Source organism: Azolla caroliniana, unplaced genomic scaffold, assembly GCF_043228905.1.
Source record: "Azolla caroliniana isolate FFs.n. ecotype wild unplaced genomic scaffold, voAzoCaro1.0.p SCAF_18, whole genome shotgun sequence".
NCBI classification, from domain to species: domain Eukaryota; kingdom Viridiplantae; phylum Streptophyta; class Polypodiopsida; order Salviniales; family Salviniaceae; genus Azolla; species Azolla caroliniana.
Genome location: NW_028230453.1, coordinates 14,563,939 through 14,581,328, shown reverse-complemented (window position 1 = coordinate 14,581,328; position 17,390 = coordinate 14,563,939). Strand labels below are relative to the sequence as shown.

Sequence of the window (17,390 nt, the reverse complement as noted above, 5' to 3'; positions counted from 1 at the left end):
TCCTTGGGCTCCCCTTCTATTCTCTCTTTACACACACGTGACACACGTTACACACACAATGTGCAGATAAAGTATGCATAAGCTTTTGTAGTCTAGTCTCTCCTCTAACAAAAAGAGAGACCATGCGAGTCGAGAGAGATTAATACGCTCAAAAATGCTAAACTTTGGTCTTGAAGGCAAGATGACATTTGAAGATCGTGGTTCTCCAGTGTGGCCATTCCAAGGCCTCTTAAAAGGTGTTTCACATACAAGGTTTGCTTGGGCCTCTCCTCTCTCTCTCTCTCTCTAACACACACACACACACATTCTCTTCTCTGTATGTGTACATGCAAAGATGTATATCACACATACATGTGTGTCTCTACATCTATCTATCTCTCTCTCTCTCTGGATTGCTTGCCTTCTACTACTACTACTACTACTACTACTACATGCTCTCCTTATTCCTCCTCTTCCTGCTACTATTACATACTCTCCTTATTCCTCCCCACCCCCTCCTCACACTGGCCTCAGGTTTGGCCGGTTTTGTGAGCCAATAAACAAAGAAAACCGGCAAGAAAAAAACAAAAACCACCCTCTCTCTCTCTCTCTCTCTCTCTCCCATTACCACCCATCTCCATCCCCATCCATGGAAGGAAGAAAGAATCCTTCCATGGATGGGATGGGATGGAAGAAGGAAGAAGGAAGAAGAAAAGCAAGAAAGAATGAAGGAAGAAGAAGAAGAAGAAGAAGAAGAAGAAGAAATAGCTGAGGAAGAAGAAGCAAGCAAGCAAGGAAGGAAAAGGTCGAAGAAGATCTGAGAGAGACAGAGCACAGAAGAGAGAGAAAGAGAGAGAGAGAGAGATAGAGAAAGTGAGAGAATCTCTCTCAGATCATAACACATTCTTCTTCTTCTTCTTCTTCTTCGTCTTCAATCAATCTCCTCTGCCTTCTTCTTCTTCTTCTTCTTTCTTTCTTTCTTCTTCCTGTCATTCATCTGTTTCTGCTCTCTCTGTTCCTCCCCTGTTTCTCATCTCCCTCTCGTTCATTCATCTATTTCTGTTCTTCATCTCCCATACGCCCATCTTCATCCCCCCTTTCCTTTTTGAACAATCTGTTTTTAGGGTTCCTCTGCATCACTTCTTCTTCAGCATCATCACCGTTGTCTCCTCCCCCCCCGCCCCCACTTCTTCCTTTCGATACCCTTTGATGATCCCTGCCCCCTCAGAATGCCCTTATTTCAGTATCCCATCCATATAACAACCTTCTGTGTACAATTTCGTCGGCCTGCCTTTTTCATTACGGACCTCTAAATCCTTGTGGGAAGCAGAAAAATCCACCGATGGAGGAAGAAACCTCGAAAACCCCTCCCACCTCGCAGAAAGAGGATAAGAAGAGGAAAATGAAGACACCATTGCAGCTTGAGACTCTGGAACGCGCGTTCGCAGGTATGCCCTTTTTCTGATACCATGATCCCTCTCTGTCTCACTCTCTTTATACTAATCACGTTTAATAAGGAAGATGAAGATGAAGTAGGAGACGAGGACGCTTTGATCTGTGAAGTTTCTGAGCGTTTTTATCAGCGTAAAAACTTTGTATGAAATTTATAAGAGGAGATGGAAGAAAATAAAACTTTTGATTTGCAAAGTTCTCTGAATGTTTCCCCAGACGTTAATATCTACATGAAATTGATAAGGCGAGGAGGAGAAGAAGATTAACCTGCGATCTGCAATGTTTCTTTGATGTTGAATCTTTTGTTGTAAATTTGATACATGAAAACTTAAGTAGAGGAGGGATATGAAGGTTTGATCTGCGAACATTCCTTCGATTTTGAACTTTATTGTTCCGAAACTGATCGAACCATTATGAATCTTTGCTCGAACAGAGGAGAAATACCCATCAGAGGCGATTCGAGCTCGCTTATCTATTCAGCTTGGTCTCTCTAACAGACAACTCAAGATGTGGTTTTGTCACCGAAGGCTTAAGGAAAGGAAAGCTAAGGAAGAAGATCAAGAAGAAGAAGAAGAAGAGCCAGCGATAAGCTCTGATAGAAGCCCACAATTACATCTAAAGGTAACATCCTCTCAGAATATGCAGAAGGCATCCACTAACACAAAGATAGATCCTCCATCAATTCCTCTAAAAAAGGAAGAGCAACTTAGTAGTGGTAGCTACCATTCCAGAGATGAAAAGGACTGGAAGATCAAGAGGAGAGAAGGCGGATATGTAGACAAAGAATCAGCAAATTCAAAGAAGAAACGGATTGTAGGAAGGGAAGCTGCAATTATGAATAGTAGTATGGATCCTTGCAGAATTGCAGAACTACGAGCTATTGCTGCTGTAGAAGCACAATTAGGAGAGCCTTTGAGGGAGGATAGCCCTTGTTTAGGCATCGAGTTTGATCCCCTTCCAACGACAGGAGCTTTTTCCTCACCTCTTGGTATGCATATACTCTCTCTCTCTCTCATAGATACGCCATGTTGTTTTGTTCTCATGCACATATAAACGAGATAACATCTCCTCATGGATGAGATAATGTTTCCTTCCTTGTTTTCATAGATGAGGCGACATAGCATTTTCTTTATTGTTAATATCTTTGAGATGCCATTTCCTTTTAACGTTCAAAATGCTGATGTACCATTTTCAGTTGTAATTTCTTGTTAATGGCTTTAGATAGATCTATACAGTATTTTATCTGTCTCTTACTTTTTCCCCTGTGGATCACTCTACAATTTTTGTAGTGTCTTCGCAACAACAGGACCACTGGAAATCCTTCAGTTCACAGGATTTGAGAAGCCGAGTTGAGGACATAAGTAGCGGGAAAGCTGATATCAAGCTACAAAGAGTAAGCTTTATCCTTCATCCCTGTGCCTATTCATGAGAATACAGATGGATATATCTTCATTAATTGAGCCTACTCAATGAATGAGTAGATATATAGATGGATCAACAAATATATATATATATATATATATAAAATCCTTTTCCTGGGGGATTTCCCTAGAGATAGAAATGCTGTCGTCTTTAGGATGCCAAATGGGTGTGGGTAAGAAAGTCATATTTTCATCCATGGAATGCCACGAAAGAGTATGGGACCATAAGTCAATACGTTGAATCAATACAATCCACTTTTGGTGGTTCACATAGGCAGATGTTTGAATATTAAAGAAAATTAAGGTATTAAATAATATAATTACAGTTTTGATGCAGATATTGATGAAGATAGGATCCAGAGAAACGAACAATTAATTTGGTGTGAGACATAGAGAGTTAGACTAAATTTTATTTTTGTTTCCAGGATCCCTTTTATCCTGAGCACAACAAAAAATCAGCTCGTAATCGAAAATCCATGGGAATGGACAGTGGACAGAGTGTGAGCACTCAGTTAGGTTTGAGGTCATTACAGGAATATAAGTTCATTCCAGAGAAGCCGTCTGGGAGGGATGGTGTAGCATCTAAATCACAAGAAAGATCAACGCCTTCAAAAGTTTTTCTTGGATCTGAGAGTTCTAGGTCAGGTTTCATGCTACAAAGAGGTCTTATGCAGGGACATGAGAGCCATGTAAATGCATTTGGATTTGATGAAAAGCCACTCAATGCTAGTGGTGGTAATCTAATGATGCAGAGTGATATGCACAATACTTTTGCTTTTGCTCAACCTCGGAGTTCACATCATCAGGATGCATTCAGATCTTTTAGTTATGAGGGGCAATTTGGGGGTTATAATGGCCTTTATCATGTAATGCCATCTGGAACTTCTTCTGTTCATGGCATTGGGAAGCATCATAACAATAGTGAAGAGGAGTTGATGCACGGGAACAAGAAAAGGAAGGTGGGTTGTAAGATTCTCGATGCTTCAAATTTCACTTGGTTTGTTGTTTTTTGTGATCCAAATGTGTGCTGACATAACAGTTGGTTGGCTTACTCGCAGAATGAAGAGACGAGAGTCATAAAGGATGTAGATTTTCAAAGAAAAAGGATGCAGAAAGATGTGGACCTTGCTCAATGGAAGGTCAGTGTACATCTAGAGTGTGGATTTCTGGTTCAAGTTTTGATTATTTGAAAAATTACATATGAGAGAGGATGCTGCCTCATCATAAATATGTTTGTTTTGACTGAAACAGAGGGGAGAGCAATTACAAAAGGACAGAGAGAAAGAAACTGAGAGAATAATGAGAGAAAAGCAGAGAGAAGATGAGCGTATACAACGTGAAAGGCTACGTGAAGATGAGAGAGTTCAACGAGAAGTAAAGAGAGAAATGGAGCGTCAGGAACGACTTGTACAAAAGGAAGCTCAAAGGGTATATACTTAAATCATATGATATATAGCCTTTAAACTGGCCAGTCTGTTATGTACGAACACACAATCAAGTAGGAGTTAATTAAGGCTACAGCCGAAGCATAACCATCCATGGTTAATGGACCAACTCTGTAGCCATAACCATAGCTAATGGACAAACTTTAGCTTTGATAACTTCAACTCCTAATTGTTCAGTTATGTGTTTGCTCATAACACATTATGTCAAGTGTGAATGCTAGGTTGAATTTTCTTATTTGTGACACTATTTGGTCCTCATTCAGCTAGAGAGAGAACGAGAGAAAGAGGAGGCAAGGAAGGTTAAAGAAGCTACTAGGCTCAAGGCTGCCATTGAAAGAGCAACCGCTCGCAGATTAGCTCGAGAATGTGTGGAACTTATTGATGATGAACGCCTTGAACTCTTAGAAGCTGCTGCAACATCACATGGACTTCCCTCTATATATCTCTTAGATGGAGATACATTAAAGGGATTGGATAGATACAAAGGTATGAATGAGAACGCTTGGTTATGAATGTATTTTCCCTTCATGTTTACAGATTATTTTATGGAATCAGATGTTCTGTGCTAATTAATTTATTGCTCTACCTACATACTTTAAATAGACATGTTTTTTTGGCATGTTGAATCTCTTGCAGAGTCTTTAAAGAAGTTCCCACCTCCATCTGTGAAGATGAAGAATCCGCTTGGAATCAGCCCATGGATTGACTCTCAGCAGAATCTTGGGAACCTTTTCATGGTATGCATTGTGGGCCTGTAATCAGGAGTACTGTTTACATGTTGAGATCCATGTAGCTGAAAATAATACTTTTTGTTACTCTTCTCCTAAGTTATTGTTTGATGTGTTACTGTTTACAGGTATGGAAGTTCTTGATAGCGTTTGCAGATGTTCTGGGCCTCTGGCCCTTTACCCTTGATGAATTTGTACAAGCATTCCATGACTATGTGAGATCCTCATATCTAGTGTGTGGCTTCTATATATACATTGAATACAATTTGGTGTTCCTTATCTTTGATATGTTATTCAGGATCCTAGACTACTTGCAGAGATACATATTTCACTCATTAGAACTATGTTAAGAGATATAGAAGATGTTGGGAAAGTTTCTGCATACGGGGGTGCTGTGAATCAATACACAGCACCATCAACTATTGGAGGCGGGCATTCACAACTTGTGGAATCCGTAAGTACAATCAGTTGGAGAGAAATCTTACACTTCAATTATTCATATCAATGACTAATCCTCTTCTTGACCTATCTTTATTTTTTGGTATTCCCAGGCGTTAGCATGGGGATTTGATTATAGAGAATGGAGCCGGTATCTTAACCCTTTAACTTGGCCTGAAATTCTCAGGCAGTTCTCTCTAGCTGCTGGATATGGCCCCATTTGGAAACAACAGGCTGAAGTTATTAATGTACCCATTGTTGATGATGGTCTTCATGCCCATCAGAAGGTTCTTTCTAAACTGCGTAATGCTAAGTTCTTTTTTTGTTGATGTTAGCTGGATCAAATGCTTAGGTGGTTTTTTTTCGCTTCTAAAGGGACATGGTGCTGAGCAAAATATGAGATCTGTAAGCAAAGCAAAGGTTGGGTCAAATTCTCGTAAATGCGGATACCGATTGACACCTGGTACAGTAAAATATGCCGCATTTCATGTACTCTCAGTTGAAGGACCAAGTGGCCTTCCGATTACAGAGATAGCTGACCGTATTGAGGTATTCTCAGTTCTTGCCCCATAGCTACCTTCTTCCTGTTTTTTTCCTTGGTTTTGTTAGCCTTCCACAATAGCCTATGTGATATCTTGAATGCTTGTCAAAGCTGTTTATCTTGTAAGACTATACATGCACATGTGATTCGGTATCCATAACATGAGAGCAGTGGCAATATATTCCTGTGCACATTATGCACGATGGGATTGCCATGCACTTAATGATAATTTTAATCTTTTTTGATGCACAATGACATAAGAGTAGTGGTGATATAGTCCTGTGCACGCTATGCATAATGAAATTGCCGTCGAACTCGCCATAATGTTTTTCCTGTTTGGGTGTGTGCTTCCATTTTAACTAACTTTTGTTTATATACTACAATTCATTTTGTCTTATTTTTCTTTTTTATGCTTTATTTGGGGGATAGCTTTTTGTCTTATATTTATCCGTATGCTCAAAATGTTGATTTGGCCTTCTGATGTGTATAAAAATTAATATGCATGTCTACACGTGTATTTGCATGTATGTGTATATGTATCCAAAGACACCAAGTCATTATAGAAATCTGAAATCAACCTGATACACAATCTGTGTTTTCTCTAGAAATACGGTTTGCGCGACCTTTCAACAACCAAGACTCCTGAATCCTCCATTACGGCTGCATTGTCAAGAGACACAATTTTCTTTGAAAGGGTAGCACCTTCAACGTACTGTGTGAAGTCTCAATTCCGGAAAAATCCAGAGGATGCCGAACGGCTGCTACAAGCAGCAGTGGAAAGGACAAGGTTATTCCAGAATGGGCCAATCTCTGATACTTATGATGTTGAGAAAGACATGGAAGGCATCGATGAGGTAGACAGAGAACAAGTTTCTGATGATGAGTCAGATGGTATGGATGTTGACAATGCAGATCGAGGCAAAGTTCCATGTTCTCTAAAGCAAGGGAAAGTGATTGAAACTGAAGGAACACCTGGTGACCCTATATCAAAAGTGAAGAAACCAGAACTTGTGGACAAAGGTTTAGAAAGTGTTCAGATGTATGATGATAAAGGAAAACATGCCTCATTGCCGAGTTTGATATCTACCAATGCATTAGTAGATGGAAGAGCAACAAGTTTGCATCTAGAAAAAGATGTTGATTCTAATGTAGACACAGAAATAGATGAAAGCCATGCGGGTGAGCCATGGGTGCAAGGCTTGATGGAAGGGGAGTATTCTGAACTTAGTGTTGAAGAGCGATTGAATGCATTAGTAGCATTAGTTGAAGCTGTGAACGAAGGAAATACTATTCGTGTGGCTTTGGAGGTGATGATTATATGCTTTTGCATATATCAAAATCATGTGTATTCCTTTTTGTAGTTCTCAAATAGAAATATAAAAACATGCATATCTTTATGTTTTCAAGTAGGTATGTAAAAAAATGCATATGTTTTAGTTTCAAGTAGATAGAACAATGGGAAAATACAAAAAATACCCCTAGATTTCTTTATATTTAACAAGATTACCCTCTGTAACACACAACTTACAATTACATTGGGTATCCTGGTAAATATTTGAAAACTAGAGGTATTTTTAGTGTTTTGTTGATGAATATTCCTTTTCTACTTTTCAAGTATATTTGTAATTTCCAAGTAGGTAGAAAATGCATAATCCTTTTTTATGGAGTCTTCAAGTAGTGATGATGTCAACCTACTTTGCACAGGATCGCATGGAAGCTGCTACTGCTCTTAAGAGGCAAATGTGGGCTGAAGCACAACAAGATAAACGGCGTTCTAAAGAAGAACAGGTCTCAAAAGTTCAAGCTGCAGAAGGCTCCCGTATGGGTCCATGTGATGGAGATGTTAAGTCCTTAGAAACTGCCTCTGTAGGTGGCACAAAACATAATCCCCATCTTGATAAAGAATCAGGGCTACCCAGTCACCAAGATGCTTCAGTGATGGGTATATCGGGTGCTAGCTCCGAGAAAACCCGAGCACAGCTTAAAGTTGATATCGATTTCCGAGCTGATGAACTATATGTCTTTAGATCTCAGCCCCTTGGTATGGATCGGCGACACAATCGCTATTGGCAATTCATAACTGCTTATATTGCTGAAGATCCTGGTTGTGGGAGAGTGTATTTTGAATCATCTGAGGATGGCCACTGGGAAGTAATTGATACTGCAGAGGTACATGTGTGTTGGCTGTTGGAGTGCATTTCTTGCTAGTTTTGAAAAGTTATTTTAAAACTTACATTATAGGATGAAAAATTAATTGCATCTGTACTAATAAAAAATGGAGATTTTGTAAAATAACTGTATTCCTTTTAATCATGAAAAATAATGTCAAAATAGTGTTTCTTTTTATCATGAAAATTAACTCGTTTGTAACATTTTGCTAATAAATGGGAAATATGCTGCTTGTTTTAGCATTCCTACAAATTATCATTCGTTACATTTGCAAATAAGAGGTAGTTCATCACATTGTGCCATGCATATAAGGTGTTGGTTTTTCAGTTTTTGCTGATAAATCTACATGAAATGCAATAATCTGGTTTATTGTAGTGTTGCTTAAAGAATGATTATTAAGCAGGCTTTCAGCGCTTTAATGGAAAGTTTGGACACTCGAGGAGTTCGTGAAGCTCACCTTCATGGAGTTTTACAGAAGTTAGAAAATCTGATCAGGCAAGGAATGAATAAACTTTCTATTTGTAGCCAGAGATTACTTTTCAAAGAAGGCAAAATTATGAGCTCCAATAATGGGCTTGCTTCAACAAATGTTGCCGGTTATACATCAGAAGATGGCAGCTCAGAAAGTGGCACTGTATTTCAAGACAGCGGGAGCTTCAAATGTAGAGGATCGATACAGATTCAGAATGGAAATATTCAAACTGAAAGAAATGATGTGTTTGAGCGGTATAAAGAATTTGAAAAGTGGATTTGGAGTATGCAGACACCCGAATTTTCTGACCTCATTGCTATGAGGATCACAAAGAGAAGTTCTGAACTTCTTGCATTATGTGAAATGTGCCATGATTTCTATTGGCCTCAGGAAAAACAGTGTTCATGTTGTCATACAGCCTTTGAAAATGCAGAGAAATTGAATGCCAAGTCCAGAATTAATGTGAATGAGTACGAAAAGAAACGAGGGATGACTAGTTCAGTTAAGTTGCTTCCACCCAGAGTTCAGGTTTTGAAGGCTCAGATCCTTTCCATTGAGGTTGGTGCTCTTTATGATGTTTTGTTTTTTTTATGTGAGATCATACTATGATCTAAAATAGTTTTTATGATAAAGCCTCAACTTAATCAAAACCTGGAGCTCCTTGTGATTTGGTTGTACCAAATTTAAATGTCTTCTAATGTTGCAATTTAAATTTACTGAAACTTATATTGTTATAGGCTGCTATTCCTATGGAGGCAATTAATTCATCATGGACAGGATCTCAACGGAAGGCATGGGGGGTTTCATTGAAGCATGCATCATCTCCCTCAGAACTACTTCAGGTGTTTAGTGTTTGAAATCTTATCTTGGAATTTCTTTATGAAATATGCTTTTCAATTCTGAGTCATTAACTGCATACCTATGTATGCGATGAATAGCTATTGACTGAGTTAGAAGGGGCAACTAAAAGAGATTGGTTGTCTTCTTCGTTCGGAACTACAAAAGAGCTCTTAGAGGATACTTCGTTGGATGTTCGAGATGGATCAAATGTTCTTCCTTGGGTTCCTCGGACAACCGCAGCTGTAGCTCTCCGGCTTCAAACATTTGATGCTGCCCTCTTTTATGATGTTGAACAGAAAAAACAACACTCGAGTGGTCAGATAGACACAAATCAAAAGGTAAGGCTTGTGTCTGAAGAAAGGAACAATTTTTTTTTTTGCATGTATCTCATGAACACATTTTTCTTATGATGTTTCTTATTTTGGTTTTTTAGGCATCTGGTTTGGCCTCTTCAAAAAAAGTTTTGAACCTTGATGCTGCTACAATTGAGGGAGGGAGTGATGTGCACAAAGATCCTGTCACAAAGGATAAGAAAGAGAGAGATCATATTTCTGAAGTATCTCGTCCATCTTTGGTAATTAAGGTCTCGAGAAGCAGGTATGAGAAACCGGCACAGGATAAAGAATTTAATCCTACTGCGGAGTATAAGCACTCCACTCCATGTAATGAGGAACTGAGCTTGAAAAAAGGGACAAATGAGTGGGAGAATTTTCGAGATAATGGTACAATCAATCAAACTAATGGTCAAATGCACTATGATAACGAAGAAGAAGAAAATACAAGTGGAGCTGAAGAGGAAGACGAGGAAGTTCTTATTGAGGATGAGTATGATGAGGAAGGGGAAGAGAAAGAGGAAGATGATGCTCCCTTGGAAGAACTCGATCAAGCAAAGGGGCAAACTATTGTCAATGAGGAACAACCTGATACAGACTCCATGGAAGAAGATATAGAGAACGGGGATGAAGAACGAGTGCAAAAACATGAATATAAACAAGATTTCAGCAAAGGTACAAGATATGACAGACCCCATTCAGATTTGGATTCAGATTCAGGCTCGGGATCCAACTCCGATTCGGATTCATGTTCCGATTCATATGATGAAAGTGACTGAACAATACAGCCAGCAGTTGTCAACATAATGTATGACCATAAAAGACCATTTGACAGGTACTTGTAAAAATATTGTAAAGAATCGAACTAGTTACCTCCTTATTGGCGGGAGGGGGGGACCTCACATAGTTCTTACCACTAAGGTAGATGTCTTTAAATTGTAACAAATTTTTTCATATTTTTTCCATCTTTGTAGAATGTGGCAGGATATTCTCCAGATAATTGGATGCCACATGGATTGCATATGGGGCGCTGCCCACTCCACAAACATGCATAACTCTGCCAATGTATTACATACGAACCTCTCCTGAGGGGAGAGACATTCACTCATATTTTCAAGAATAATAGAAAATTAATTCGATAATTTGCTCTTTTTATTTTCGATGATTGGGTAAACATCCCATTTTGTTGTAAACCAATTGTCTCATGGGCCAATTATGGTCTTAGAAGACGTTAATCTCTCTCTCTCTCTCTCTCTCTCTGCTCCCGTTTCTCTCACACCACTGTTTTCTGCGTTCTATAGCTCATTAGAAAGCTCTTTGGAGAGTTTTTTAATAATGTTTATTTGCTGAATTCTATTGCCGTGGTGAGAAGTTATGAGCATTTTCGTCCGCAGCCCTCTTTGCCCCACGGTTCCTCTAACTCAAGGTAGATTTTGAAACCCTAATTGATTGAAAGGTACATTCTACTTCTATCATTTTAGTATGCCAAGAGTAAAAGTTAATGATGATGTGATTGAAAGCCCAAACAATCAAATGCATACTTGGTCGATGGAAAAGATGGTAGCTATGTATATCTCATTGCAAGAGATAGTGATGCATATGCAAAGCGAAATGTATGCTTGTAAGGAGAGAGAATTAACTCTTCAACATACAATGGAAGTGCAAAAGTTAGAGATTAACGCTTTGCATGAACATGACTATTCAAATGCAAAAATAATTGGATGCTTGAAATAGAAAGAAAAATGTTTTGAAGCAAAAAAAGAGATTTTAGTGAAGGCAAATGTTGAAATAAAATCTACAATTGAAGGGAAAGAAGATGTGATCATGACAAGGTGAAAATATGTTCTCTTGAAAGAAACCCCAAAAATCATGAAAAGGCATTCTAATACCATGGATGTGTTAGATGTGAGCAATATGAAATCGAAAGAAGAAAGAATAATATTGTCATTAGAGGTATATAAGAGAATGAAAAAGAGAATGCTTTATTTCTTGGAGAGAATATTACGAAACTCTTTGAAGATCACATTGCTATATGAGATGTTATTGTATATGCCGCACATAGGGTTGGCAAAAAGCAACTAGAGAGAGAGTCATGTCGAGCTATTCTTTGTACAATCTTACATGAATGTAAAAGGGTTATGATTCTATATAGTAGTAAGGTGTACTTAAAGGGACAAGTTTTTTTGTAACGGAGGATAGAACTCCACAAGAACAAGAATGTAGAAGGCAAGCATATGCACCTAGGAAAGCAAATCAAAATGCATAGCAAGCAACGACCAATGGAACTAAAAGTTCTTCAAGATTGAAAGTAACGTTTTGGAATTGTAGAGGATATCCATGGAATAAGGGTTTAGGACAATGATTTAGCTCAAGGTATGAATATTATATTTTTGGCTGAAACATGGGAGCATGAGGCAAAACGTATACCTAAGATAGATGGTTATCTCATAAAATTGATATGGCCTCACTCCAAAGGGAATATTGGGCGTGTTGGGATAGCATGTATTTACCATGAGAGCTTAGATAATTGTATCAAAGTATGCAAATATGATGACTATAAGAGATACATATGGATAAAGGTTAATTTGGGGAAAGAGAAGCTCTATATAGTTGCATGTTACGTTCCTCACAAAGACTCAAAACTAATATAGTGAGTTTGGGTTAGATTGTGACGATCCTTTTACTGAGTTATGCCATGATATACTTTCATTTGAGAAGCTTGGTAAAGTTTTAATTATGGGAGACTTCAATGCAAGAGTTGGAAATTTTCAAAATGTGGTGACATTTGAAGAAAATGTAGTAGAACATTGTTTATTGCTGACTCAGAGGATTATGTCATGTCAGATTATGGAAAACTTTTGATTTACATATGCTAAATTGCACAAACTTGATTATCCTAAATGGTATAAATGCACTCTCATTGACAAATGTGCTCACATGTTTACCATCCTCGAGTGGAGGAAGTGTGGTTGATGACGCATTAATGTTGGCATGTGATCTATCATTGGTAAATGTGTTTAAAGTTGGTTCTCTATCTTCAGACTCAGACCACAAGCCATTGTACTTAGAGCTTGCAATTCCACATTTCACCAATAGATACCCTGGAGTGAAAGACGAAAAGAGATGTATCATTCGACCTTGCTGCAAAAAAGTTAAGATGTATGCAAATGAAGTGGAGAACCATTTGTTAAATTTTTCTCTAAGCAACGATGTTCAAGAAAATTGACAACATTTGAAGGATATCATGCTTAAGATTGAATATCAATACTTTAAGAGGCATGTGGGTGGGCATAAGATTCGTAGTTTTCCATGTAATTCTTGGTTCGACGATGAATGTAAGATATATCTCAAATGGTGTAAGTCCATAGAAGGGGAAAATGAAAAGATCGTTGCATGGCACCTATATAAGAAAGTAGTGAAGCGAAAGAAAAGAAGATATTTCCAAATGCAAGAAATGAAAAAGAAAAATTTGTTTAAGCTCAAACCAAATTTAGCATGGGGACAACTCAAGGGTAATAAAGAAGATGCTCAAGGTCACTTTACAAATGAAGAGATGTTAGACTATGTACAAAGGCAATATATGCATGAATGTGTGGCTGCTATGGTTGAGAAAATTGAAACACCATGCACTACATGTATCGATATTGATGATGTCAATAAGGGAATAAAGGTGGTGAGTGGGAAAGCAACAGATGCAACCTATGTCTCAAGTGAGCTTTTAAAATGGACAATGCCACATACTCGGCATTGGATAACGACAATTATAGAGGAAGCTATAAAACAAGGTTTTCCAAATGATTGGCTTATGAATTGGATTAAATCAAGTATCAAATTATCGTACAATAATGGTGAGCTCAACTATTGCTAAATTATATAGCACTATTATGGAGCAAAAGATAAGTACATGGGCTGAAAGTACGAGCAAAAGAGCACTTGGGCAAGCGGGATTTAAACCCAAACACTCCACTGTGGATCATTTAGTCACATTGAGAGTAATCATGGAAGAGAGTCAACTAACTAATATCACGTCAACAAAATCATCCGACGTATATTCTATCTACCATGTTTTTGTCCAAATCTTAGACAGGGGTGTATTTGTCAACACAAGTATAATAGTAACACGGGTCCTTGTGCATATTCTAAAAAGCATGCCCCATTGAATGAGTGACTTCTTCTAATTATGTGTGTATATTTAAATATAATACATCTTAAAGCAAATTGTGAACCTTGCAATTAAGAGATACTACTATGTCAAGAGAAAATTTCCATTGACACGTGATACATGACACTGTCAATGTATAAATAAACTAGTCTACAATAACATTCCAATCATACGAGTAAATGATAGAGTATAAACTTATCTCCGATATACCCCAAATGATAAAGGAGAGTTTAGATAACATGTACACATACAAGTATACTTAATTTCTAAGTTCAATGATTGTTACACGAAAATTATAAGTAAGCTCAACTTATATATTACGTCAAAATTTAACAATTCATATTGTTCAAAATTTACAATAAGCCATAACCATTCAATTGAATAATAAGTCTGGTAAAGCCGTCTACTCAGGATTAGCTCTTTCATCAGGATTGTCCTCATTGGCTTCGTCAGTACGCTAAGTTGAATTGTTAGTATGTTTAGACTCTGAAACGTCTTCTAATTCAACAAGTTGCCCTGCATCTTCATCTATAGTTCCACAAGTTTTCTAAAAGTCATCTGGAACATCTAAGTTTTATTGATATGCTTTGCCCCAACTTCTTGGTCTTGATCAGGACAACCCCAGATACCTTGGATCCTCATTTTGATGACATTAACTTGCTCAAGGTCCTTCTCTAATGCAACAGAGTTCCTGATAATCTTTAAGGCGTATGTTTTAGTAGTAAATGACAGTAGAATGAAATTGCACAGGTAACATCAAACTGAAGAATAGAATATAACGTTAATCTAAATTGATGTAAGTTTTATATTATATACCTGTGTCAGAAAACTAATCTAAAACCCATTGAAATTTTGAAACAATAAAATTTGAAAAAATAAAAAATCTTGGATTTTTAATTGGAATCCAATGCGATGCACTAGATTTCAGTTGAAAATCCAAGTTTTTTTTTTTTGTAATTTTTAAAATTTTTTCCATTAAAAAATAAAAAATGGATTTTCAGCTAAAATACTATGCACTACATTATATTTTAGTATATATAGCTAGAATCTAATGCAATGCGTTGGATTAGAGTTGAAAATCCATTTTTCTTTTTTCTTTTTCCAATGTTATTTATTTATTTATTTTCCATATAAAATAATAATAAACGGCTTTTCAACTGAAATCCGATACACTACATCAGATCGTAGTCTATACAGCTAGACATTGATGCATTGCATCAGATTTTAGCTGGCAATCCTCTTTCTTTTCAATTGTTTTTCATTTTTTCAAAAAATAAATAAAAATATATTAAAAAAGTGGATTTCCAACTGAAATCTAATGCACTACATCGAATTTCAATTAAAAATCCAAATTTCTTTTAGGTTTTTCATAAAACAATGAGATAATAAAAAAATATTACATTTTCAACAAAATCTGAACCATTGAGTCGGATTTCAATTGCAAATTAATGTTTTATGAAAAAACATAAGAAAAATATTGGACTTTCAACGGAAATCCGATGCAGTGCATCGGATTTCCATTGAAAATCCTGTTGAAAATGATGTGTTTTCAACAGGAATCCGATGCACTGCATCGGATTCCCGTTGAAAACACATCATTTTAAATGGAAAAAATTACAATTTGTTTATTTTTAACACTTTTTTAGAGAAAAATATAAACAAATAAGAAAATTTGTAAACAAACAAGAAAAAGTGGACTTTCAATGGAAATCCAATGCAGTGCATCGGATTCCCGTTGAAAATCCATTTTTTTCAATTCCTATATATTTATTTATGATAAAAACAAAAACAATTCAAAACAAATACAAAAACAAATTCAAAATATCTGAAAAATTGGAAACAAATAAGAAAAAATGGATTTTCAATAGAAATCCAATGTAGTGCATCGGATTTCTGTTGAAAACCCATTTTTTGCAATTTTTATTTATTTATTTATGGGAAAAAATGAAAAAAAATTTAAAAAATACAAAAAGATATTTTAAAATATGAAAATTTGGTAACAAATAGCAAAAAGTGTACTTTCAATAGAAATCCGATGCATTGCATCGGATTTCCTTTGAAAATTCATTTTTTCAATTTCTATATAGTTATTTATGAGAAAATAGACAAACAAAATACCAAAAAAACTCTAAAAACTATGAAAATTTGGATTGAAAATCTATTTTTTCAATATTTATTTATTTTTTATAGAAAAAATTCAAAAAAATTCAAAAATTCAAAAAAAAAAAAAGAAAATTTGGAAAAAAATACATAAAAGTGGACTTTCAACCAAAATCCGATGCAGTGCATCGGATTTCCGTTGAAAATCCATTTTTTCAATTTTTATTTATTTTTTTATGGGAAAAATTTAAAAAAATTCCCAAAAAAAAAAAAAAAAAAAGCAAATTTGGAAAAAAATACGTAAAAGTGGACTTTCAACCAAAATCCGATGCAGTGCATCGGATTTCCGTTGAAAATCCATTTTTTCAATATATATTTTTTTTTTTATGGGAAAAATAAAAACAAAACTTTCAAAAAAATAAGAGAAATTGGATTTTCAATTGAATCCGATGCACGGAATTGGATTTCCATTGAAATCTAATTTTTCAATTTTTATTTATTTATTTACGAGTAAAATAAAAAATGTTTATTTATTTATTTATGGGAAAATGTTTTATTTTTTCAATTTGTATTTATTTATGTATTTTCGGGAAATCCATGCAATGTATCATATTTTAGTCTATGTAGCTAGAATTCAATGCAATGCATTAAAATGCAAGAGTATTTTTTTAATGGAAATTTTAAAAAAAATTCCAAGACTTACAGGAATCTGATGCATTATATCCAATTCTAGATGTATAGAGTAAAATTCGACATGTTGCGTCAAATCTAGATGGAATGAATCGGATTTCTATACGATATCAAAGGCTTATTATGAGAATCTAAGAAAAATGGAAAACATCTTTAAGACATTTTTTAGATTCTAATGATTTTGGTAGAAAGCTTCTCTCACATAATCTAATCTTGTAAATGGAAAGTACATAATGAAATATCATAACCAAAAAGTGAGGAGGAAAGATACATCAAGCACATCTACTCTTACATTGGATAATGTTTATATATTAGTGTATGACTTATCTTTGACCAAAACAAGTTATCTGTGACAGACCACAATGAAGATACTAAAAGAGGATCTGGAATGTGGCTTCAGACACAACACAAAGACAAACAAGAAGCATGACTCATAAACTCGATGAGGTTGGATTGCAATTGGATCAACACAATGCATTAGTTGCCATTGATGATGAGGATGAGACCTCATAAACTCGTACTAGTTCATCTAATGGGTATGAAGATGATGACATAAACTTGAAAAATGATTGTCCTGATACGTTAACTATAAATATTGTATTGCACATCAAGATTTGGATT

The 17,390-nt window shown here is 36.1% G+C and overlaps 1 protein-coding gene across 1 annotated transcript; it reads left to right on the top strand.

Annotated features, from left to right (window-relative positions):
- The first annotated feature begins 1,146 nt into the window (after positions 1-1,146).
- On the top strand, positions 1,147-10,959 carry LOC147852465 (homeobox-DDT domain protein RLT2-like). The gene is made up of 18 exons (XM_087334357.1): positions 1,147-1,427; positions 1,865-2,419; positions 2,721-2,824; positions 3,278-3,811; positions 3,911-3,991; positions 4,104-4,280; positions 4,561-4,783; positions 4,934-5,034; positions 5,154-5,240; positions 5,324-5,479; positions 5,577-5,750; positions 5,839-6,012; positions 6,610-7,311; positions 7,709-8,173; positions 8,577-9,203; positions 9,383-9,487; positions 9,584-9,823; positions 9,919-10,959. Exons 1-18 carry the CDS (start codon positions 1,322-1,324, stop codon positions 10,594-10,596), a joined length of 5,289 nt encoding a protein of 1,762 aa, XP_087190483.1. The 5' UTR covers positions 1,147-1,321; the 3' UTR covers positions 10,597-10,959.
- Positions 10,960-17,390: the final 6,431 nt, after the last annotated feature.